An 18,736-nucleotide genomic window follows, 5' to 3' on the forward strand; every position below is an offset into this window, starting at 1 on the left:
AGTCCAAAGTAAAAATTAAGTAGGTTAGCATTAAGAGACCATTTAAAACAACCCAGGAATTCTCTATATTTATGTGTGGAGACTTTTAAATCAACCAGTATTGTATCATACTTTATTAATAATGGAATATTGTTTTTTTTTTTGCAATAACAAAGGGCAAGGCTGGATTTTTAGCTTTCTGTTGTTGCTGAGTCGTAAAGCAGTTAGATTTCCATCTTGCTTGGATTCACAGGACAACTGTTGATTGAATCACATGGCAACTAATGGAATTTGACATTTCTAAAGCCCTATGGGTTATTGAATATTTCTTCTACATGATTTTTTTTTAAATATTACAGAACTGCAAATTTAAGACGTTAAAGGAAAATACTGGAAAAAAAAACGCCCAAAAACACACATTTTATGACAGATCAACAACATTCAGTGCTTATGGGAATGTAGAATATAACAGTCAGCTATTGGCGAAGAATGAGTATACCTGCACATCTATGGAAATCTGGCAAGTGTAAGAGGTTACTTCTCTTGTGGAAGCTATTAAACAAGTCTATAAGAAAACTCTTTTCTTCTCCCATAACGACCAATCAGAGCACAACTTTAAATTTACCAGAGAAGTTAAAGAAAAAAAAGTTTAGCTCTGATTAGCTGCTATGGACAAATGAGGCCCTAAGGGGCACAGAACTCAGGCATACTGCGGAGCAGTGACAGCGGGTCTCCATGTGCCACTATGTAATACTCAGTCTATTCACGCTTAGAATATTTGCATCATTACATGGCATGCATTAAATCTGCCAAGATTTTTCCTTGGACAAAATAAAACTTCTGTATGCAGTCCGAAGCATATGGATGCACTGTACAGCCCTCTGCACTCTTCTAGGCGCTTTTTTTTTTTAAAGACCGGTATATATCCTAAATTTAAGGGGTATTACAATTTTGGCAAATAGGGTACACTTTGTAACATGAAAACATACAATTTCCATCGATTCCTTAGTTTAAGGTCTCTACTTTCCCTGTTTATTTCCAGGGGCTAAAAATCTGTGAATGGTCATGTGACACCCAGGTGCTCTGATAATGGTAGTGTACCTGTAACCAGTCCTTCACCCGTCTCTCCACCACATGTCCAGGACAGGTTTTTATTTCATATACCATGGAGGTAACTCCCTATACACAAATAGTGAAAGATCCGTCAATGAAGAGGAGCCTGCTCTCCTCGTTACCAGCTAATCTTTAAACAATGGATTAGTTTAAAGGGAATCTGTCAGCAGGTTTTGCTATGTAATCTGAGAGCAGCATGATATAGGGACAAAGCCCCTAATTCCAGTGATAAGTCACTTACTAGCCTGCTTGGTGCAGTTTTGATAAATCAGTTTTCTTTGCTGTAGATCTGGCAGTTCTCTGAATGCTGAGCCCTGTGTAAACTCACCCTCACAACTGATGGGCAGCTTTCTGTGTACATGGTGCACTGACAGAAAGCTGCTAATAAATTCTGGATACTGGGTTATACAGAGCAGGAGGTCTACATGGCATGAGACACCTAGTCCTGTAGTGATAATCTCCTGCTGCTAAAACAATGATATTATTGAAACCGCAACACACAGCCTAGGAAGTGATACATCGCAGGAATCAGGGTCTCTGTCCCAACATCATGCTGCACTTAGATTACATAGCATAAACCTGCTGACAGATCCCCTTTAAATGCTGCAGTGTTTCAAAGTGAAACACAGATGCCTGCAATGAGTGAGCTGTTCCTGTTTCAAGCAGCCGATGGTTTGGGCAGCACTGATAATCTGACAGTTTCCCTTTAACTTTTCATAATACAAATAATACTCAGTTCACTGAAACTGCAATACCCCTTTATCTATTTTACCTTATAAAGTATATACTACAATATGAATTTAGGCTTCAAAATATATAAAAAAAAAATACAGTAAAATGGGTCACAGAGGATTAAGTAAGCAAAAGGGTTCAGCAGGAAAGCCAGAAAAGACACTTGAAGATACATTTTTTAAACAACATAGAAAAATTGAACACTGTTATTCCATAAGTGAGATGAGATTACCAAGACAACAGCAGATTCAAGAGCCAGAAAAAGATCCCTAGTCAGTGGCCACTAAGCTGCTTAGTGACCTTATCTCTTTTTAGCAGACCTAGTTTGCAAGAATAATGAAGAATAATGCGGGACTGTAATGGCCGCTGCAAATACTTGACTGCAATTGTTCTCATGAGTTCATTCATGCTTTATATGTACAATAGTAAGAAAGACTTCATATACATGAATACTTGAAACCATTCGAATATGACATAGATCTATAAGGAAATAAGCTGTAAAAGTGTGTATGTATAAGCCATCACATGCCATGTGTAGGGTATCAAAGGAAGCCTATAGCAGCACTGCTCTAGCTAAATGTAGAGATGAGCATATATTATATTACTGTATATATATATATATTTATATATATATATATATATATATATATATATATATATATATATATATATATATATATATATATACACACACTGTTTGATTTCAGTTTGTAATAACCTGCTAATGCTTATAATTTCAAAAATGACCATTTTTTTGTTTTTTATTAAAATGAAAAGGTTGAAAACTCTGCTGTGCATAATAATTTGGAACATGCATTTTGAGTGCAGTTTGAGTTTTTTTATTTTTTTAAAAATATCCTGTTATCATAGGCAGTTTGTACAAAAACCTTTCAATTGTACTCTAATAGTTATTTGACTGGAAAATTACAATGACTGCAATTCATATAGGTAATTTGGGAAAATCTGGGAAAATATTATTTGCATAATAATTTGGAACACTGTGTGTGTGTGTGTGTGTGTGTGTGTGTGTGTGTGTGTGTGTGTGTGTGTGTGTGTGTGTGTGTGTGTGTGTGTGTGTATAAAAAAAAAAAAGTGTGAAACAACTGAAAATATGTCTTATATTCTAGGTTCTTCAAAGTAGCCACCTTTTGCTTTGATGACTGCTTTGCACACTCTTGGCATTCTCTTGATGAGCTTCAAGAGGTAGTCACCGGAAATGGTTTTCACTTCACAGGTGTGCCCTGTCAGGTTTAATAAGTGGGATTTCTTGCCTTATAAATGGGGTTGGGACCATCAGTTGTGTTGTGCAGAAGTCAGGTGGATACACAGCTGATAGTCCTACTGAATAGACTGTTAGAATTTGTATTATGGCAAGAAAAAAGCAGCTAAGTAAGGAAAAATGAGTGGCCATCATTACTTTAAGAAATTAAGGTGACTCAATGCGAAAAATTGGGCAAACTTTGAAAGTGTCCCCAAGTGCAGTTGCAAAAACCATCAAGCGCTACAAAGAAACTGGCTCACAAGAGGACCGCCCCAGGAAAGGAAGACCAAGAGTCGCCTCTGCTTCTGAGGATAAGTTTATCCGAGTCACCAGCCTCAGAAATCGCAGGTTAACAGCAGCTCAGATTAGAGACCAGGTCAATGCCACACAGAGTTCTAGCAGCAGACACATCCCTTCAACAACTGTTAAGAGGAGACTTTGTGCAGCAGGCCTTCATGGTAAAATAGCTGCTAGGAAACCACTGCTAAGGACAGGCAACACGCAGAAGAGACTTGTTTGGGCTAAAGAACACAAGGAATGGACATTAGACCAGTGGAAATCTGTGCTTTGGTCTGATGAGTCAAAATTTGAGATCTTTGGTTCCAACCACTGTGCCTTTGAGCGACGCAGAGAAGGTGAACGGATGGACTCTACATGCCTAGTTCCCACCGTGAAGCATGGAGGAGGAGGTGTGATGGTGTGGGGGTGCTTTGCTGGTGACACTGTTGGGGATTTATTCAAAATTGAAGGCATACTGAACCAGCATGGCTACCACAGCATCTTGCAGCGGCATGCTATTCCATCCGGTTTGCGTTTAGTTGCACCATCATTTATTTTTCAACAGGACAATGACCCAAACACACCTCCAGGCTGTGTAAGTGCTATTTGACCAAGAAGGAGAGTGATGGGGTGCTACGCCAGATGACCTGGCCTTCACAGTCACCAGACCTGAACCCAATCGAGATGGTTTGGTGTGAGCTGGACCGCAGAGTGAAAGCAAAAGGGCCAACAAGTCCTAAGCATCTCTGGGAAATCCTTCAAGATTGTTGGAAGACCATTTCCGGTGGCTACCTCTTGAAGCTCATCAAGAGAATGCCAAGAGTGTGCAAAGCAGTCATCAAAGCAAAAGGTGGCTACTTTGAAGAACCTAGAATATAACACATATTTTCAGTTGTTTCACACTTTTTTGATAAGTATATAATTCCACATGTGTTAATTCATAGTTTTGATGCCTTCAGTGTGAATGTACATTTTTCATAGTCATGAAAATACAGAAAAATCTTTAAATGAGAAGATGTGTCCAAACTTTTGGTCTGTACTGTATATATATATGTAGATATCTACACATATATATGTAGATCTATACATACACACACAGTGGGTACAGAAAGTATTCAGACCCCTTTAAAATTTTCACTCTTTGTTTCATTGCAGCCATTTGGTAAATTCTAAAAAGTTCATTTTTTTTCTCATTAAAGTACACTCTGCACCCCATCTTGCACCCTAAGAACACAGCTAAAATAACAAAGGAGTGGCTTCAGAACAACTCTGTGACCATTCTTGACTGGCCCAGCCAGAGCCCTGACCTAAACCCAATTGAGCATCTCTGGAGAAACCTGAAAATGGCTGTCCACCAACGTTCACCATCCAACCTGACGGAACTGGAGAGGATCTGGAAGGAAGAATGGCAGAGGATCCCCAAATCCAGGTGTGAAAAACTTGTTGCATCATTCCCAAGAAGACTCATGGCTGTACTAGCTGAAAAGGGTGCTTCTACTCAATACTGAGCAAAGGGTCTGAATACTTATGACCATGTGATATTTCAGTTTTTCTTGTTTAATAAATTTGCAAGAATTTCTACATTTCTGTTTTTTTCAGTCAAGATGGGGTGCAGAGTGTACTTTACTGAGAAAAAAAATGAACTTTTTAGAATTTACCAAATGGCTGCAATGAAACAAAGAGTGAAAAATTTAAAGGGGTCTGAATACTTTCTGTTCCCACTGTATGCACACACACGTGTATATCTCTACATTTAAATAGATAAGAACTGTAAGTTTCCTTTGGATACCCTTACACGTGACCTGAAACTGCTTAAGCTGCAGTTCCCTAATAACCCATTTCTCGTTCGTCTTATTGGGAGACACAGACCTACGGGATAGACTGCTGCTACCTGGAGGCTGACACTATTACTGCAATTAAATATAACTGGCTCCTCCCCAGCAGACTATACCCTGGCTGCTGGAGCAGGCTTCCTCAGTTTAGTGTGGTGTCAGTTGGAGGCAAGGTCTGTCTCGGAGCTTGTGGCTCTGTCTTGTCACACCCCTTACCTTATTCTTCATCATGATAAAGTAGTGTTGAGGCCGGTTCCATCTTTTTTCATGAAGGCGTTTTTGCGTTTCGACCTTAATGAAGAGATAGTTTTACCTTCCTTTTGTCCGGCACCATCTCATCCTTCTGAGAAGGCTCTGCACAGGTTGGATGTTGTTAAAGCCGTAAGATATTATTTATCGGCTACTGTCTCATTTAGGCGTTCTGATTCCTTGTTTGTTATACCACAGGGCCCTTGTAGTGGTCAGGCCGGTTCTAAAGCAACCATTGCCCACTGGATCAAGACTGCCATTATCCAGGCTTATAAGACTAAGGCAGGGTGGACCCATTTAGGATTAGGACGCACTCTACTTGGGCGGTTCGTCATCAGCTGTGTAAAGCAGATACTTGGGCAGCTACTTGGGCACTGGTGCACACTTTTGCCTCGGCAGATGCAAGTCTTGGTAGGAAGATACTGCAGGCAGCAGTGGCAGTCGTCCGCTTAGGTTACTGAGGAAAACCAGGTGGAAATGGTATGATATTTAATACTGTCCACCAGCTTTAGGACGTTTCATGGTTCTGGGTCTCCCAATAAGACGAACAAGAAAAAGTTACTTACCATAAAATCTGTATCTCGTAGTCTTTATTGGAGGACACAGGTCCCTCAATGGTTCCCCGGTTGGGTGAATAGTTCTGTTTCTTATTGTCTTAATTATTTTCTCCTTCTACTACTTTCTCACAAAACAGGAAGCCTGCTCCAGCAGGCAGGGTATAGTCTGCTGGGGAGGAGGCAATTTTATTTAATTGCAATAATGGTGACAGCAGACTATCCCATGGTTCTGTGTCCCCTAATGAAGACTACGAAAAACAGATTTTATGGTAAATAAAAAAAAACTAATTTTTTCAGATTGTCTTCCCTCCTAACAAGTAAAACATTCTGAGAACTAAAATAGCAGGAACCACAGTTTTCATGGTTTTCCCTTTAGTAGAAATAATCAATTTTACATTGGCTTGTGTCTGTAGCATCAGACAATATACTAGGAGCTGTTATAAGCGGCAGTCTACATTTTGCAGTATGACGTAGGTTTGAGGGTTTACCGTAATTTTTCTTTATTATGTTGGTCATTTACATTTCTTGCTAATATAAGAACAATATCCTTGATAGTATTATGTGGTTCATATTGCAATTTTTTGGATTCTGACTATTGTGCCATGTGTGACTTCAAGAAATGTTAACCTTTCTGGACTGTAAAGCACTTTACTTACTCTTATCTAATCGCATGGCAAAAATAGTAGAGCTACTTTAAGTGTTTCTAAAAAGGTTCAAATTACTGTACTAATTAGTTTCACAATATATTTTTAAAGGTTAAAGCTCTTTTTTCTGCAACAGAGCTCACATTCCCAGTGTTTTTTTGTCACAAATCCATACCTGACATTGAGCTATCTCTTGCGGGAGCTTCCTGAACACAAATTTGGAAAGCGCTCATTAAACTCTAAAATTATCATCTAGTAAGCTCCCACTAACTGGCTACAGACAGCTAGAAATGTATAACTTACTCTTTGAGCCAGAACACAGAGATTTATGGCCCTATTTGTATTATAAGTGTTTTGCTGCTTTGTTCATAAAAAAATGAGCACAAACTATTGGATGTGTACCAGATTCTTAAAATTGTCACATTGATGTCTGTAGATTTGATGCAAGTACTTTTGAGCGTGCTCACTAAAAATGACAAGCCTGCACAAACATTAAAAAAAAACGCAGCCAGTCCGTGATTAGCAGTCCGTACTCAGACCACAAAACATGGATGTGTGAATCTGACCTTATGTAAAGTAGAACACTAGCTACTTAAAGGGGTATTCCCATCTCCAAGATCCTATCCCAATATGTAGTAGGTGTAATAATAATATTAGCAAATACCTTTAATTAGAAATGTAGTATAGTTTTTCTGATTCGCTATGTCTCTTTCCTCATGTGCAGGCATTGCAGGACCTTAGTTATCTATGGTTACGACCACTGATATAGTGACCGTTAGCTAGTTGCTAGTGGTCGTAACCATGGATACCTAAGGTCCTGCAATGCCTGCACATGAGGAAAGAGACATAGCGAATCAGAAAAACTATGCTACATTTCTAATTAAAGGTATTTGCTAATATTATTATTATTGCACCTTCTACATAATGGGATAGGATCTTGGAGATGGGAATACCCCTTTAAATTATTAGCATTAGTAAGTGAAGGCTCCTGGAAATGGTTTAAGGCAAACAGAAACAACTGTGGGCAGCATGGTGGCTCAGTAGTTAGCACTGTTGACTTGCAGCATTGGGGTCCTGGATTCAAATCCCACCAAAGACCACATCTGCAAGGAGTTTGTATAAGTTTCTTCCGGGTTCTCTGGTTTCCTCCCACACAAGACATACTGATAGGGAATTTAGATTCTGAGCCCCAACGGGGACAGCGATGAGGTTTGTAAAGTGCTGAGGAAATTAATGGTACTCTATAGGCAAATAAAAGAATATATAGATCCCACCTTTATCAACAATTAGGGATAAGGGATGGAGTGAAAACAGGAACAAACAGGAGATGGACGAGGCAAAAAAGTACAGCTATATTACAATAAAGGATACTTTAAAGTGTCCTGAAACTGCAAATGTACTTTTAAATAAGAAGCCAATCTTCTAAGACATTCTTCTGTTCATCAGGCATAATAAAATCTCTTTAGAATTAAAGGCAATAATCCATTAAATATTAAAACTCAATTCTAAATTATGTCTGCTAATTTCTCAGAAGCCTCTTAACATGTTTTGAGTTTAATTTTGTTGAGTATTACCTAGATATAAACACTTGAGAAAAAAACCACATTGAAAAACTGTGCCATTTAGCCTAGACGAGGGATCAGCAACCTTTGGCAACTCCCAATATGGTCCTTCAGTTTTCTGGCAGTCTGTCAATGCTGGAAGTTGTAGTTTCACATGTCAGCAGTGTCGAAGGTGGCTGATCTCTGCTACAGATAATTGAATTTACATCATGTACAGTATATCATGTAAAGTTCTGTCTGCTAATGCATTTTCCTACATGAAAAAAGGTCATTGGTTAAACTGGAACAACTAATAGCAGCAGTACCTGAGTCTGTATCCTGTTCAAGCCTCTAAACCACAAGATCTGGCCTTTTCGGAGCTCCATTTCTGCATGGTCAATCTCATCTACATCCTCTGGCAGCTCTTCATGGGGAATATCCTCTTTCATGGGCCCGTGGCCGGCTTCTTTCAAAAACTTAAGTCGGCTTGTGGGAACTGTGCAGATTAACTGAACAGATCAATAAGAAGATGATCATATCATTCTATGTGCAGGATATACAGTAACATCTTTATATGGCAATAAACAGAAATAAGAAACACACCTGGCCCCATAACAGCTCTCCAAGTCCTATAAAGATGCACCAGAACCATTGTGATAAAGTTAGGCCAGAGCAACTGAATGGTTTGCCTCCAAATTCTACAATCACAATCTGTCAAAACGCAGAAAAAGGATATAGGTAGATTTATTACATCTATTAGCAATCTGACAATAAAAATAGATTTAAGTCATGCCCATGGTCCCATTTGTTTCATGTTAGATATATACGTTCCAAGATGCACTGCTGTATTTTGGCAAGGTGTTTGAGCTTTGAGTTAATATTTCTGTTCTTCCCATTACAGGACATCAGTTTAGATTTTATCTACAGTATATTAATGTTTTTTACAGTGGCTTTTACAGAGTTACAAAAATTTTTTAATTCTGTTAAAATTAGAACACGGAAAAGAAAAGTCTGAAGATCACAAGATATCCTAATGAAAAGAACAGCAAAGCCCAGAGTTGCCATTTTTTTTATCTTTCACTATACATTTTACAGTCTTTAATTTCAGATCTGATTATCTTAAAAATAAATACATATAGAAAATAGCCAGTACCAGCTCACAACAGAATCTATCCACCATCACATATTTATATTGTGACATAGCGGTAATTTTACGCTACTAGCTTATAGCGGAACATATTTATGGTTTATCTGTTTTTATCTCTGTCAATAGCATTCAATAATAGGAATCTGTAGACTGGAACTAACTCATTGACATCTATGGAAATTTTTTTTAGACATTAGAATGTGTACAGAGGTCACTTTTTGCAGGGGGGAGTAAGAGAGTTGTGATAACTCCCATCATGGGTGATGGGATCCTTAATTAATATACATATATACTTGTATATTACTGTAATCCTACCTGTGATAACAATGAGATCACTGCTCACACGTGCCAGGATATTATATTATGATAGTGACCAATGTGAAAACTACAAAAGGTCATGATTGTTTTTTAATATAAGTGTCAATATGCAACTAAAAAATAAATATAAAAAAAATTGCTTAAAATAAGTAAGTTTACTCTTTCTCTGCTAAGGAAGTCACATAGCCTTGCGAGGCGGAATATTAGCAGCCAAGAACATAGAAGATATGTCCATGGAAGCGAAAGTTAATAATAAATGATAAAATAAGCCGTGATATAGGGCTTATCAGACAGTTACTAAGTGCGGCTTCTCAGGCCACATTTCAATTAGAGCCACAATCCACGTCTTCTTCTAAAGCTCAAATTCCTAGACCTAGAATGCAGATCGTACTTAAGTTGTAGGCACAAACGTATCTTTCATTGTATTTAAAAAAAAAATAATTCTCGTTAGTCAAAAAGTTGTATGAAGGTGTGTATGGCTATCAACAGCAGGTCAAGACAACAGCAATCGTCATGTGGTCGGCTTTGAGGAAATATTTAGGATATATATTGCCTTTTAAAGTGTACAATCCCTGTAGGGTTGCCACCGTAATAAAATAACAGATTTTTAGCCTTTTGTGTCCTGAGGATTATATGAAATAATATAAAACTTTACTTACAAACTCGACTTTGTATACTACTTTGCAAGAATACAAATACAAAATGCAATAAAAAACACATTTTAAAATACCAAAAGGAGAAATTATAGAGTGTGAAAAGGTGTTTTTTTGAGATTCAAATACCTGTGCTGCAAAAGTCCCCACAACAACTGCACAAAAGATAGGATTTCGGAAGATGTTCTCAAAAACATTACGTTCTCCGTGGATTTTTCGGGCGTTGATCTCATTAAAAAGTTGCATCATAACAAATGTGTTGAATACAATAGTGTAATGTTCTGAGGGAGGGGAATGAAGGGGTGAATTTCTTCCGCTGTCAATGTCAAAAAATGTCTCTCCTGTGAAACGGAAATAAACAAAAAGAGAAATCTCATTCATTACATTTTGGGAATTATAGAATGCATATACCCCCATTAATAGATAAAATAATGTACACTTATAACGACTATATGCACTCATTGTATTAATGTACGTGCCCATGAACAGGAATCGCAGCGCTTTGGACACAGTGTATTTTGGCTGCGCCCAAAACGCTGCGTTCTGCATTACAAGCGCAGTGGATGGGATTTATAGAAATCCTGTGCCTACTGTGCTTCTTTTTAACGCTGCATAAACTCACCGGCGGTGCGGGTTTACGAGCCGCAGCATGTCAGTTATCTGCAGCGGAGACGCTAGTCTTCTGTGCTTATTTTTCCCCAATGACTGTCATTAGATGCGGTAGATCCAAAAAGTTCAAAAACACACACATTCATGTAGAAAGCAGCGAAAATATGCCATTGTGGGCACATACTCTTATGAAAGGAAAGTTCTAACGCATTACAAATCTTTGCCCAAGAGGCAAGAATCTGACAGCCGTGTCAGCAATGGTAGCACAAGGACTTCCAGGGACAGGCTGATGTCTCACAGAAAGTCAATAACAATAAAGAATCTATACATTTTTCATTGAGTGTTGGAATTGTTAAGTCCAATTCTTCACATTTTAATGTATAGTTAACAGATTATTCAAGTTCCTGACAATTTGTATATATTTAATTTGGTTCACGCACTAATATGATAAGGACAGTGCTTGATTGAGTTTCTTCCCTTGGCAGGATACTACTGCTACTTATTCAGCAGATTATAATGCCCACTTATGCATTTAAATAACAGATTGTAACAGATGCAAGGTAAGTCGACTATTATACCTTCATTTTAGTACCTGAACAAATGCCATCTATATTCTTTTTGGTAAATTGTGGTGGTTAAAAACTTAAAGTATAGACATCATTATCTCACTTCTGCATTTTTTTCACGTTGTTTTGAAGTAGAAAAAAGTCCAGGGCTGTGGAGTCAGAGTCAGTATAAAATGGACCGACAAACTCCTAAAATATATAATAAATTGGGTACAGAAGTTCAATGCAGTTTGTGGGGAATATTTTTTCATAAGAATTTGGGAAAGTTCTGAAATGTCCTATAAATGTCTGTCCTATTCCTGATCTAAGGGTCTAGACTTTTAGCTGAGATGGATCTGTGCTACAGTAAATTTATCACTTAAACATCAGCCATGTATGAGGGAGTCGGAGTCATGGAAATTGAGGAGTCGGAGTTGGAGTTGGAGGTTTGGCTTTCCAACTCCACAGCCCAGGAAAAAACAGTGGAGCAATAATGTCCACTGCCAATTAAATCCTGTTTTTCACAAGCTAGTCTGCCTGATCTTACAAGATGCAGTGTATATTTGCAATTTATTCTAAAAAAATCTATCATTTAAACTAAAGCAAAATGAAAGATTTAATAACTATTTTTAATACTTTACTTCTTTAAGCAAGATAAATGCCAATGTGTATGCTAATGGGTTGTTCTTTAAAAAGCCTTCTCTGGCATTCTTCCAAAAACTATTGTCAGATCACGTGCAAGAAAACAAGGAACTTGTGAGTGATAATAAAGAGCAGGCATGCTCCTTAGGACCCTCTAACCTACCAGACGTTTGCCAGCCATTAGAAGATATACTCATTCCATCGTATTTTGGCTAAATAAGCTGGATTGTCTATATCAAATTATATGTTTGTTTGCAGTTTTTCATGTAAAAAAGGATCAGCACTCAAGATGTGGGTTAAAACATACTATTTATTAATCTACAAATAAAAAAAAAATGACAGCTGGGGCTTAAAGTTCTCCGGGAAAAAAAAAAAAAAAAGACTATGGGAAATGTATTTAAATGTGTAAGCCATGTCTGCCATGAAGCGTTTAATATGGAACTTAAAAAAATAGCATGTTTTAAGTCATGTTCTGGGTGATGGACAATAAAAAATCCAGTGTGATTTCTTTCCTCCTATATATCGCCTTCTAGCTAACAAACATGGCCGGAGAATGCTGAAGGTGAGCTGACTGTCTTTCTTTATATGGTTTGAGATCTGTTGCTCATTCAAGACAATTAAGTTATATTTTAGAACTCAACTCATATTAACCTTTTCCCGTTAAAGTATGTTATTATTACAATATATAGTGGGTGCATGCATTTACAGTGGGCTCAATAACTGCGCACACTCCACACAGCCAGCACCTGCTTCTAACAGCAGCAATCAGAGCTACAAGGTTAAGAATTTTAAAGCCCAAAAATAATACAAAACTATACGAGAATGATGTACAGCGATCCTGCTAGAATATCTCATGGCTTGAAACCAAACAAGTAAACCGCTAATTACCCTATTATTTATATCCTAATTGCCAACTAGACTAGTTGTACAAACCAACATGTAACAAACAGAAGTCCATATGAAGAAAATAGGTTACTTTATTCAAATTGGGCACAATCCTGACCTGCGAAGAGCAGAGTGAAGATGATAGTCAACTGATATATGGCATGTCCCAAAATATTTTTCATCATAGTACGTGAGATGAGTGGCTTGTTACGACCATATGGTTTACGCAGAAGTAGTGATTCTGTGGGAGGCTCAGTGGCAAGCGCAAGGGACGCAAAGGTATCCATGATCAAATTGACCCAAAGCATCTGCACAGCTTTCAATGGAGAGTCCTGCAGAAAAATGCAATTAAGAACAGTTAACAATCTAGGGTTTGGGGTGTGCAAATTAAAGCTTGACAGAAATATATACAGTACAGACCAAAAGTTTGGACACACCTTCTCATTTAAAGATTTTTCTGTATTTTCATGACTATGAAAATTGTACATTCACACTGAAGGCATCAAAACTATGAATTAACACATGTGGAATTATATACTTAACAAAAAAGTGTGAAACAACTGAAAATATGTCTTATATTCTAGGTTCTTCAAAGTAGCCACCTTTTGCTTTGAGTGCTTTGCACACTCTTGGCATTCTCTTGATGAGCTTCAAGAGGCAGTCACCGGAAATGGTCTTCCAACAATCTTGAAGGAGTTCCCAGAGATGCTTAGCACTTGTTGGCCCTTTTGCCTTCACTCTGCGGTCCAGCTCACCCCAAATCATCTCAATTGGGTTCAGGTCTGGTGACTGTGGAGGCCAGGTCATCTGGCGTAGCACCCCATCACTCTCCTTCTTGGTCAAATAGCCCTTACACAGCCTGGAGGTGTGTTTGGGGTCATTGTCCTGTTGAAAAATAAATGATGGTCCAACTAAACGCAAACCGGATGGAATAGCATGCCGCTGCAAGATGCTGTGGTAGCCATGCTGGTTCAGTATGCCTTCAATTTTGAATAAATCCCCAACACTGTCACCAGCAAATCACCCCCACACCATCACACCTCCTCCTCCATGCTTCACGGTGGGAACCAGGCATGTAGAGTCCATCCGTTCAACTTTTCTGCGTCGCACAAAGACACGGTGGTTGGAAACAAAGATCTCTCATTTTGACTCATCAGACCAAAGCACAGATTTCCACTGGTCTAATGTCCATTCCTTGTGTTCTTTAGCCCAAACAAGTCTCTTCTGCTTGTTGCCTGTCCTTAGCAGTGGTTTCCTAGCAGCTATTTTACCATGAAGGCCTGCTGCACAAAGTCTCCTCTTAATAGTTGTTGAAGAGATGTGTCTGCTGCTAGAACTGTGTGTGGCATTGACCTGGTCTCTAATCTGAGCTGCTGTTAACCTGCGATTTCTGAGGCTGGTGACTCGGATAAACTTATCCTCAGAAGCAGAGGTGACTCTTGGTCTTCCTTTCCTCGGGCGGTCCTCATGTGAGCCAGTTTCTTTGTAGCACTTGATAGTTTTTGCAACTGCACTTGGGGACACTTTCAAAGTTTGCCCAATTTTTCGGATTGACTGACCTTCATTTCTTAAAGTAATGATGGCCACTCGTTTTTCTTTACTTAGAATTTGTATTATGGCAAGAAAAAAGCAGCTAACAGTCTATTCAGTAGGACTATCAGCTGTGTATCCACCAGACTTCTGCACAACACACCTGATGGTCCCAACCCCATTTATAAGGCAAGAAATCCCACTTATTAAACCTTACAGGGCACACCTGTGAAGTGAAAACCATTTCTGGTGACTACCTCTTGAAGCTCATCAAGAGAATGCCAAGAGTGTGCAAAGCAGTCATCAAAGCAAAAGGTGGCTACTTTGAAGAACCTAGAATATAAGACATATTTTCAGTTGTTTCACACTTTTTTGTTAAGTATATAATTCCACATGTGTTAATTCATAGTTTTGATGCCTTCAGTGTGAAGGTACAATTTTCATAGTCATGAAAATACAGAAAAATCTTTAAATGAGAAGGTGTGTCCAAACTTTTGGTCTGTACTGTACATCAGGATTACAATTCTGGAGGAAGACAGGCCAATAATTGGTCAATGAACACTCACAAGAACGCTCACTCTCGATCAGCCAGTGTAGACACGCCAACTACCCTGTAGACATGTGAAACGCTCATTTTTCAAGTGATCAAATCATTAAAAAGCAATTTCTGTCACAACACATCACATATTATGTCATGTAACCGTTGCGCCAATAAGTGCACACTGATTGGTCACAGCAGTTACGTGACATAAGAATGTCACGTGACTGCCGGTCCGAGGGACAAGTATGATTTTATTTTGTTCTGTGCAGAGAAGCTATTAAAAAGGGGTTGTCCAGAAGTGGACAATTTAATGACTTAAAGGGGGTGTACACCGTTGCTGCGGCCCCAGTGATGTAACTAAAGCAGTGACATCACATCAACAGTGCGCTTCACCGCTCTAACCACTCACCGCTAGCTCTAGCTGCTGAGCTCATTGACCGGCTGGCTAGTCACAACACTAGGACAGTAGCAATGGCGGGAATCCAGTGCTGGACCCCAGGTCATTCGGTACCTCATCAGTTTGTCATTTAATGAATTTTACACACTTTTCCATAAGTGGAAATCCCTTTTAAATACCTAAAATATCTAGAATTTTGTTTTGAAAAGGTCACTCATTTTGACATGAGTAAATAAAAGTTAGAGAGTAATTTAGACATATGCTGACACAATAAGATATAAAAACACACATTTCCTTACTTGAGTGATGCAGGCTCCAGTGAAAGCAACAATCACAGCAACCACGTTAACAGTGAGCTGGAACTGAAGGAACTTGGAGATGCTGTCATACACGTTGCGTCCCCACATAACTGCCTTTACAATGCTGGTAAAGTTATCATCTGTGAGGATAATGTCTGATGCTTCCTTTGCCACATCTGTACCAGCTATGCCCTATAAAAGAAAATACATGTCGAGTCTTGACGTATGGTTTTAGAATGTGGACGCTCATAATTTGAGCTACTACAGAAAGTGTAATATGAGAAATGTTCTTGTAAAGCAATATTTCAATGGCAGTTCACTGTATTATTCTAATGTACCATGGCAAATCCCACGTCTGCTTTCTTTAATGCTGGTCCATCATTAGTTCCATCCCCTGTGACTGCTACCACTTGTCTCTGTTCAGCCACTGTGCTGTCAATGATGCCTAAAATAGGTATACAATGAAGAACATTTACAAAAGGAGACCTCAAACAGAGTAAGAAATGGAATGGAGAGAATTTAATGTCTTTTTAGAAGCTACACTGATTAAGAGGTTGTCCAAGACTCCAAGACTTTTTTTTTTTTTTTTTTTTACTATGGGCTAAAAACTAAACAGGCAGGTGTTGGTTCTAACTACCTGCCTGCTATACTCGGTGCCCGCTCAGAGCAGTAAGCGACCACTCTTGCCATCGGTGATTCAGCTGCTCCACATCAACAGAGCGTGCTGCTTTTTTGATTGGGAGTAACTGCTGACATCATAGTAATTGACAGCCGACTTCCCGCAGTTAGGCAGCGGGGAGCCAGATGTCAATCACCATGAGCAGAAGATAAGCCACCTCTCTGTTGACGTGACATCAGCAGAAGTCGCAAAATCGCAGGCAGGAGAGGTCTGCGACTGATCTGTGCTGGCAGGTATCGGTAACAGGCAGGCAGTTAGCAACTACCTGCCTGTTAGCTCTTAGGCACATTGCAAAAGAAAAAAAAATGTCCTGGATAACCCCTGATAAAGCCTGTTGCATTACCTACCTTTCACCAATGTGTGCTTGTCTGTGGGAGATGATCGTGCCAGCACTCTAAGCCTTGGCCAAACTTTGTCCAGCTTTTCTTGTTCTACCTGAGAATGGTAAAACAATAAAATCAAGCTAATAATCTCTTAAGAACAATTTGGGCCACTTCCTCATCTGTACGGAAACTGGAAGTAGGTGAAGCACATAAACAGCCTTGTACAAAACCAATATTGAGTTAGTGTTGTCATTGTAAGGCACACGTGTCAAACTCCGGCCCTTGGGTCAAATCTGACCTGCAGGATGGTTTTATTTGGCCCTCGAGACAAGAACCACCAGCCCATTATTCTGTATGGGAGACTTTGTGGGGCCCATTACTCTGTATGGGAGACTTTGTGGGGCCCATTATTCTGTATGGGAGACTTTGTGGGGCCCATTATTCTGTATGGAAGACTTTGTGGGGCCCATTATTCTGTATGGGAGACTATGTGGGGCCCATTACTCTGTATGGGAGACTTTGTGGGGCCCATTACTCTGTATGGGAGACTTTGTGGGGCCCATTACTCTGTATGGGAGACTTTGTGGGGCCCATTATTCTGTATGGGAGACTTTGTGGGGCCCATTACTCTGTATGGGAGACTTTGTGGGGCCCATTACTCTGTATGGGAGACTATGTGGGGCCCATTATTCTGTATGGGAGACTTTGTGGGGCCCATTATTCTGTATGGGAGACTTTGTGGGGCCCATTACTCTGTATGGGAGACTTTGTGGGGCCCATTATTCTGTATGTGAGACTTTGTGGGGCCCATTATTCTGTATGCGAGACTTTGTGGGGCCCGTTATTCTGTATGGAGGACTTTGTGGGGCCCATTATTCTGTATAGAGGACTATGTGGGGCCTATTATTCTGTATGGAGGACTATGTGGGGCCCATTATTCTGTATGGAGGACTATGTGGGGCCCATTATTCTGTATGGAGGACTATGTGGGGCCCATTATTCTGTAAGAAGGACTTTGTGGGGCCCATTATTCTGTATGGGAGACTTTGTGGGGCCCATTACTCTGTATGGGAGACTTTGTGGGGCCCATTACTCTGTATGGGAGACTTTGTGGGGCCCGTTATTCTGTATGGAGGACTTTGTGGGGCCCATTATTGTGTAAGAAGGACTTTGTGGGGCCCATTATTCTGTATACGGGTTGGCCCGTGACTTTGTCCAAGTTTTTCATTTTGGCCCTCTGTGTGTTCGAGTTTGACATCCCTGTTGTAAGGGAAGGGAAAGTGGAATCTTTTTGGGTTCCCTCTATAGGAGTAAATACAAAATCCTAATATCTCATACATAAAGAGAAGTCCTCTTTTTACTCATAACAGCAATGGGATCCCAAGCATTGCTAAACATCAATACACCCAGAAAGCCATCTTGAAGTGTCACTGTGCTGTGCAGCATGAACACATTAACCCCCTCACAGTGACGGATACTTTTTATGTCTTGCATTGTAAGGAACCAAAGAACTGCACATGATAGAAATTATAGCCGCTTTGCCTGGTGGATAGAACAGTGAAATCTCTGCTTACATACCCCATTATACTAGGATGCACAGCCATGATTATTAGAACTATTAATCCTTTCACTGTCAGAGGGTTGTTTTTTTTTTGCCTTTTTTATGGTCTTCATTGGGTAGGAAAAATAACATGCTCATTTTAAATTTGTTTTATATATGTTTTGTTGTGTTGCCATATTTTATGAGCCGTAACTTCTTTTTTTGTTGAGCGAGATGTACGAGAGTTTATTTTTTGCGTTAAGAACTAGTATTTATTGGTACCATTTTGGGGTTAATGAGTTTTTTGACTACTGTTTAAGCATTTTTTTTTTTTAAACTAAATGATCATAAAACAAATTCTGGCTATTTTTTATGGCATTTACTGTGCAGGCTAAATAGCTAATCTTACACTGTTGGTCATTATGAACACACCTGGCAGCA

General features: G+C 39.3%; 1 protein-coding gene across 6 annotated transcripts in view; it reads right to left on the reverse strand.

Moving 5' to 3' along the window:
* The window catches only part of ATP2B4 (ATPase plasma membrane Ca2+ transporting 4), a 186,933-nt gene that overhangs the window by 20,350 nt on the left and 147,847 nt on the right, over nt 1-18,736 (reverse strand). For all 6 annotated transcript variants that reach the window (XM_073666566.1, XM_073666569.1, XM_073666564.1 and 3 more), the window contains 7 exons: nt 16,780-16,867; nt 16,092-16,198; nt 15,754-15,945; nt 13,105-13,318; nt 10,435-10,646; nt 8,791-8,898; nt 8,514-8,696 (listed from right to left, as the gene is read on the reverse strand). In XM_073666566.1, coding sequence (XP_073522667.1) covers nt 8,514-8,696; nt 8,791-8,898; nt 10,435-10,646; nt 13,105-13,318; nt 15,754-15,945; nt 16,092-16,198; nt 16,780-16,867 — 1,104 coding nt within the window. The remainder of the gene's footprint in view (nt 1-8,513; nt 8,697-8,790; nt 8,899-10,434; nt 10,647-13,104; nt 13,319-15,753; nt 15,946-16,091; nt 16,199-16,779; nt 16,868-18,736) is intronic.

This window comes from Phyllobates terribilis, unplaced genomic scaffold (assembly GCF_046119375.1).
Source record: "Phyllobates terribilis strain yellow unplaced genomic scaffold, ASM4611937v1 Scaffold_2__4_contigs__length_985480577, whole genome shotgun sequence".
Lineage (NCBI taxonomy): Eukaryota > Metazoa > Chordata > Amphibia > Anura > Dendrobatidae > Phyllobates > Phyllobates terribilis.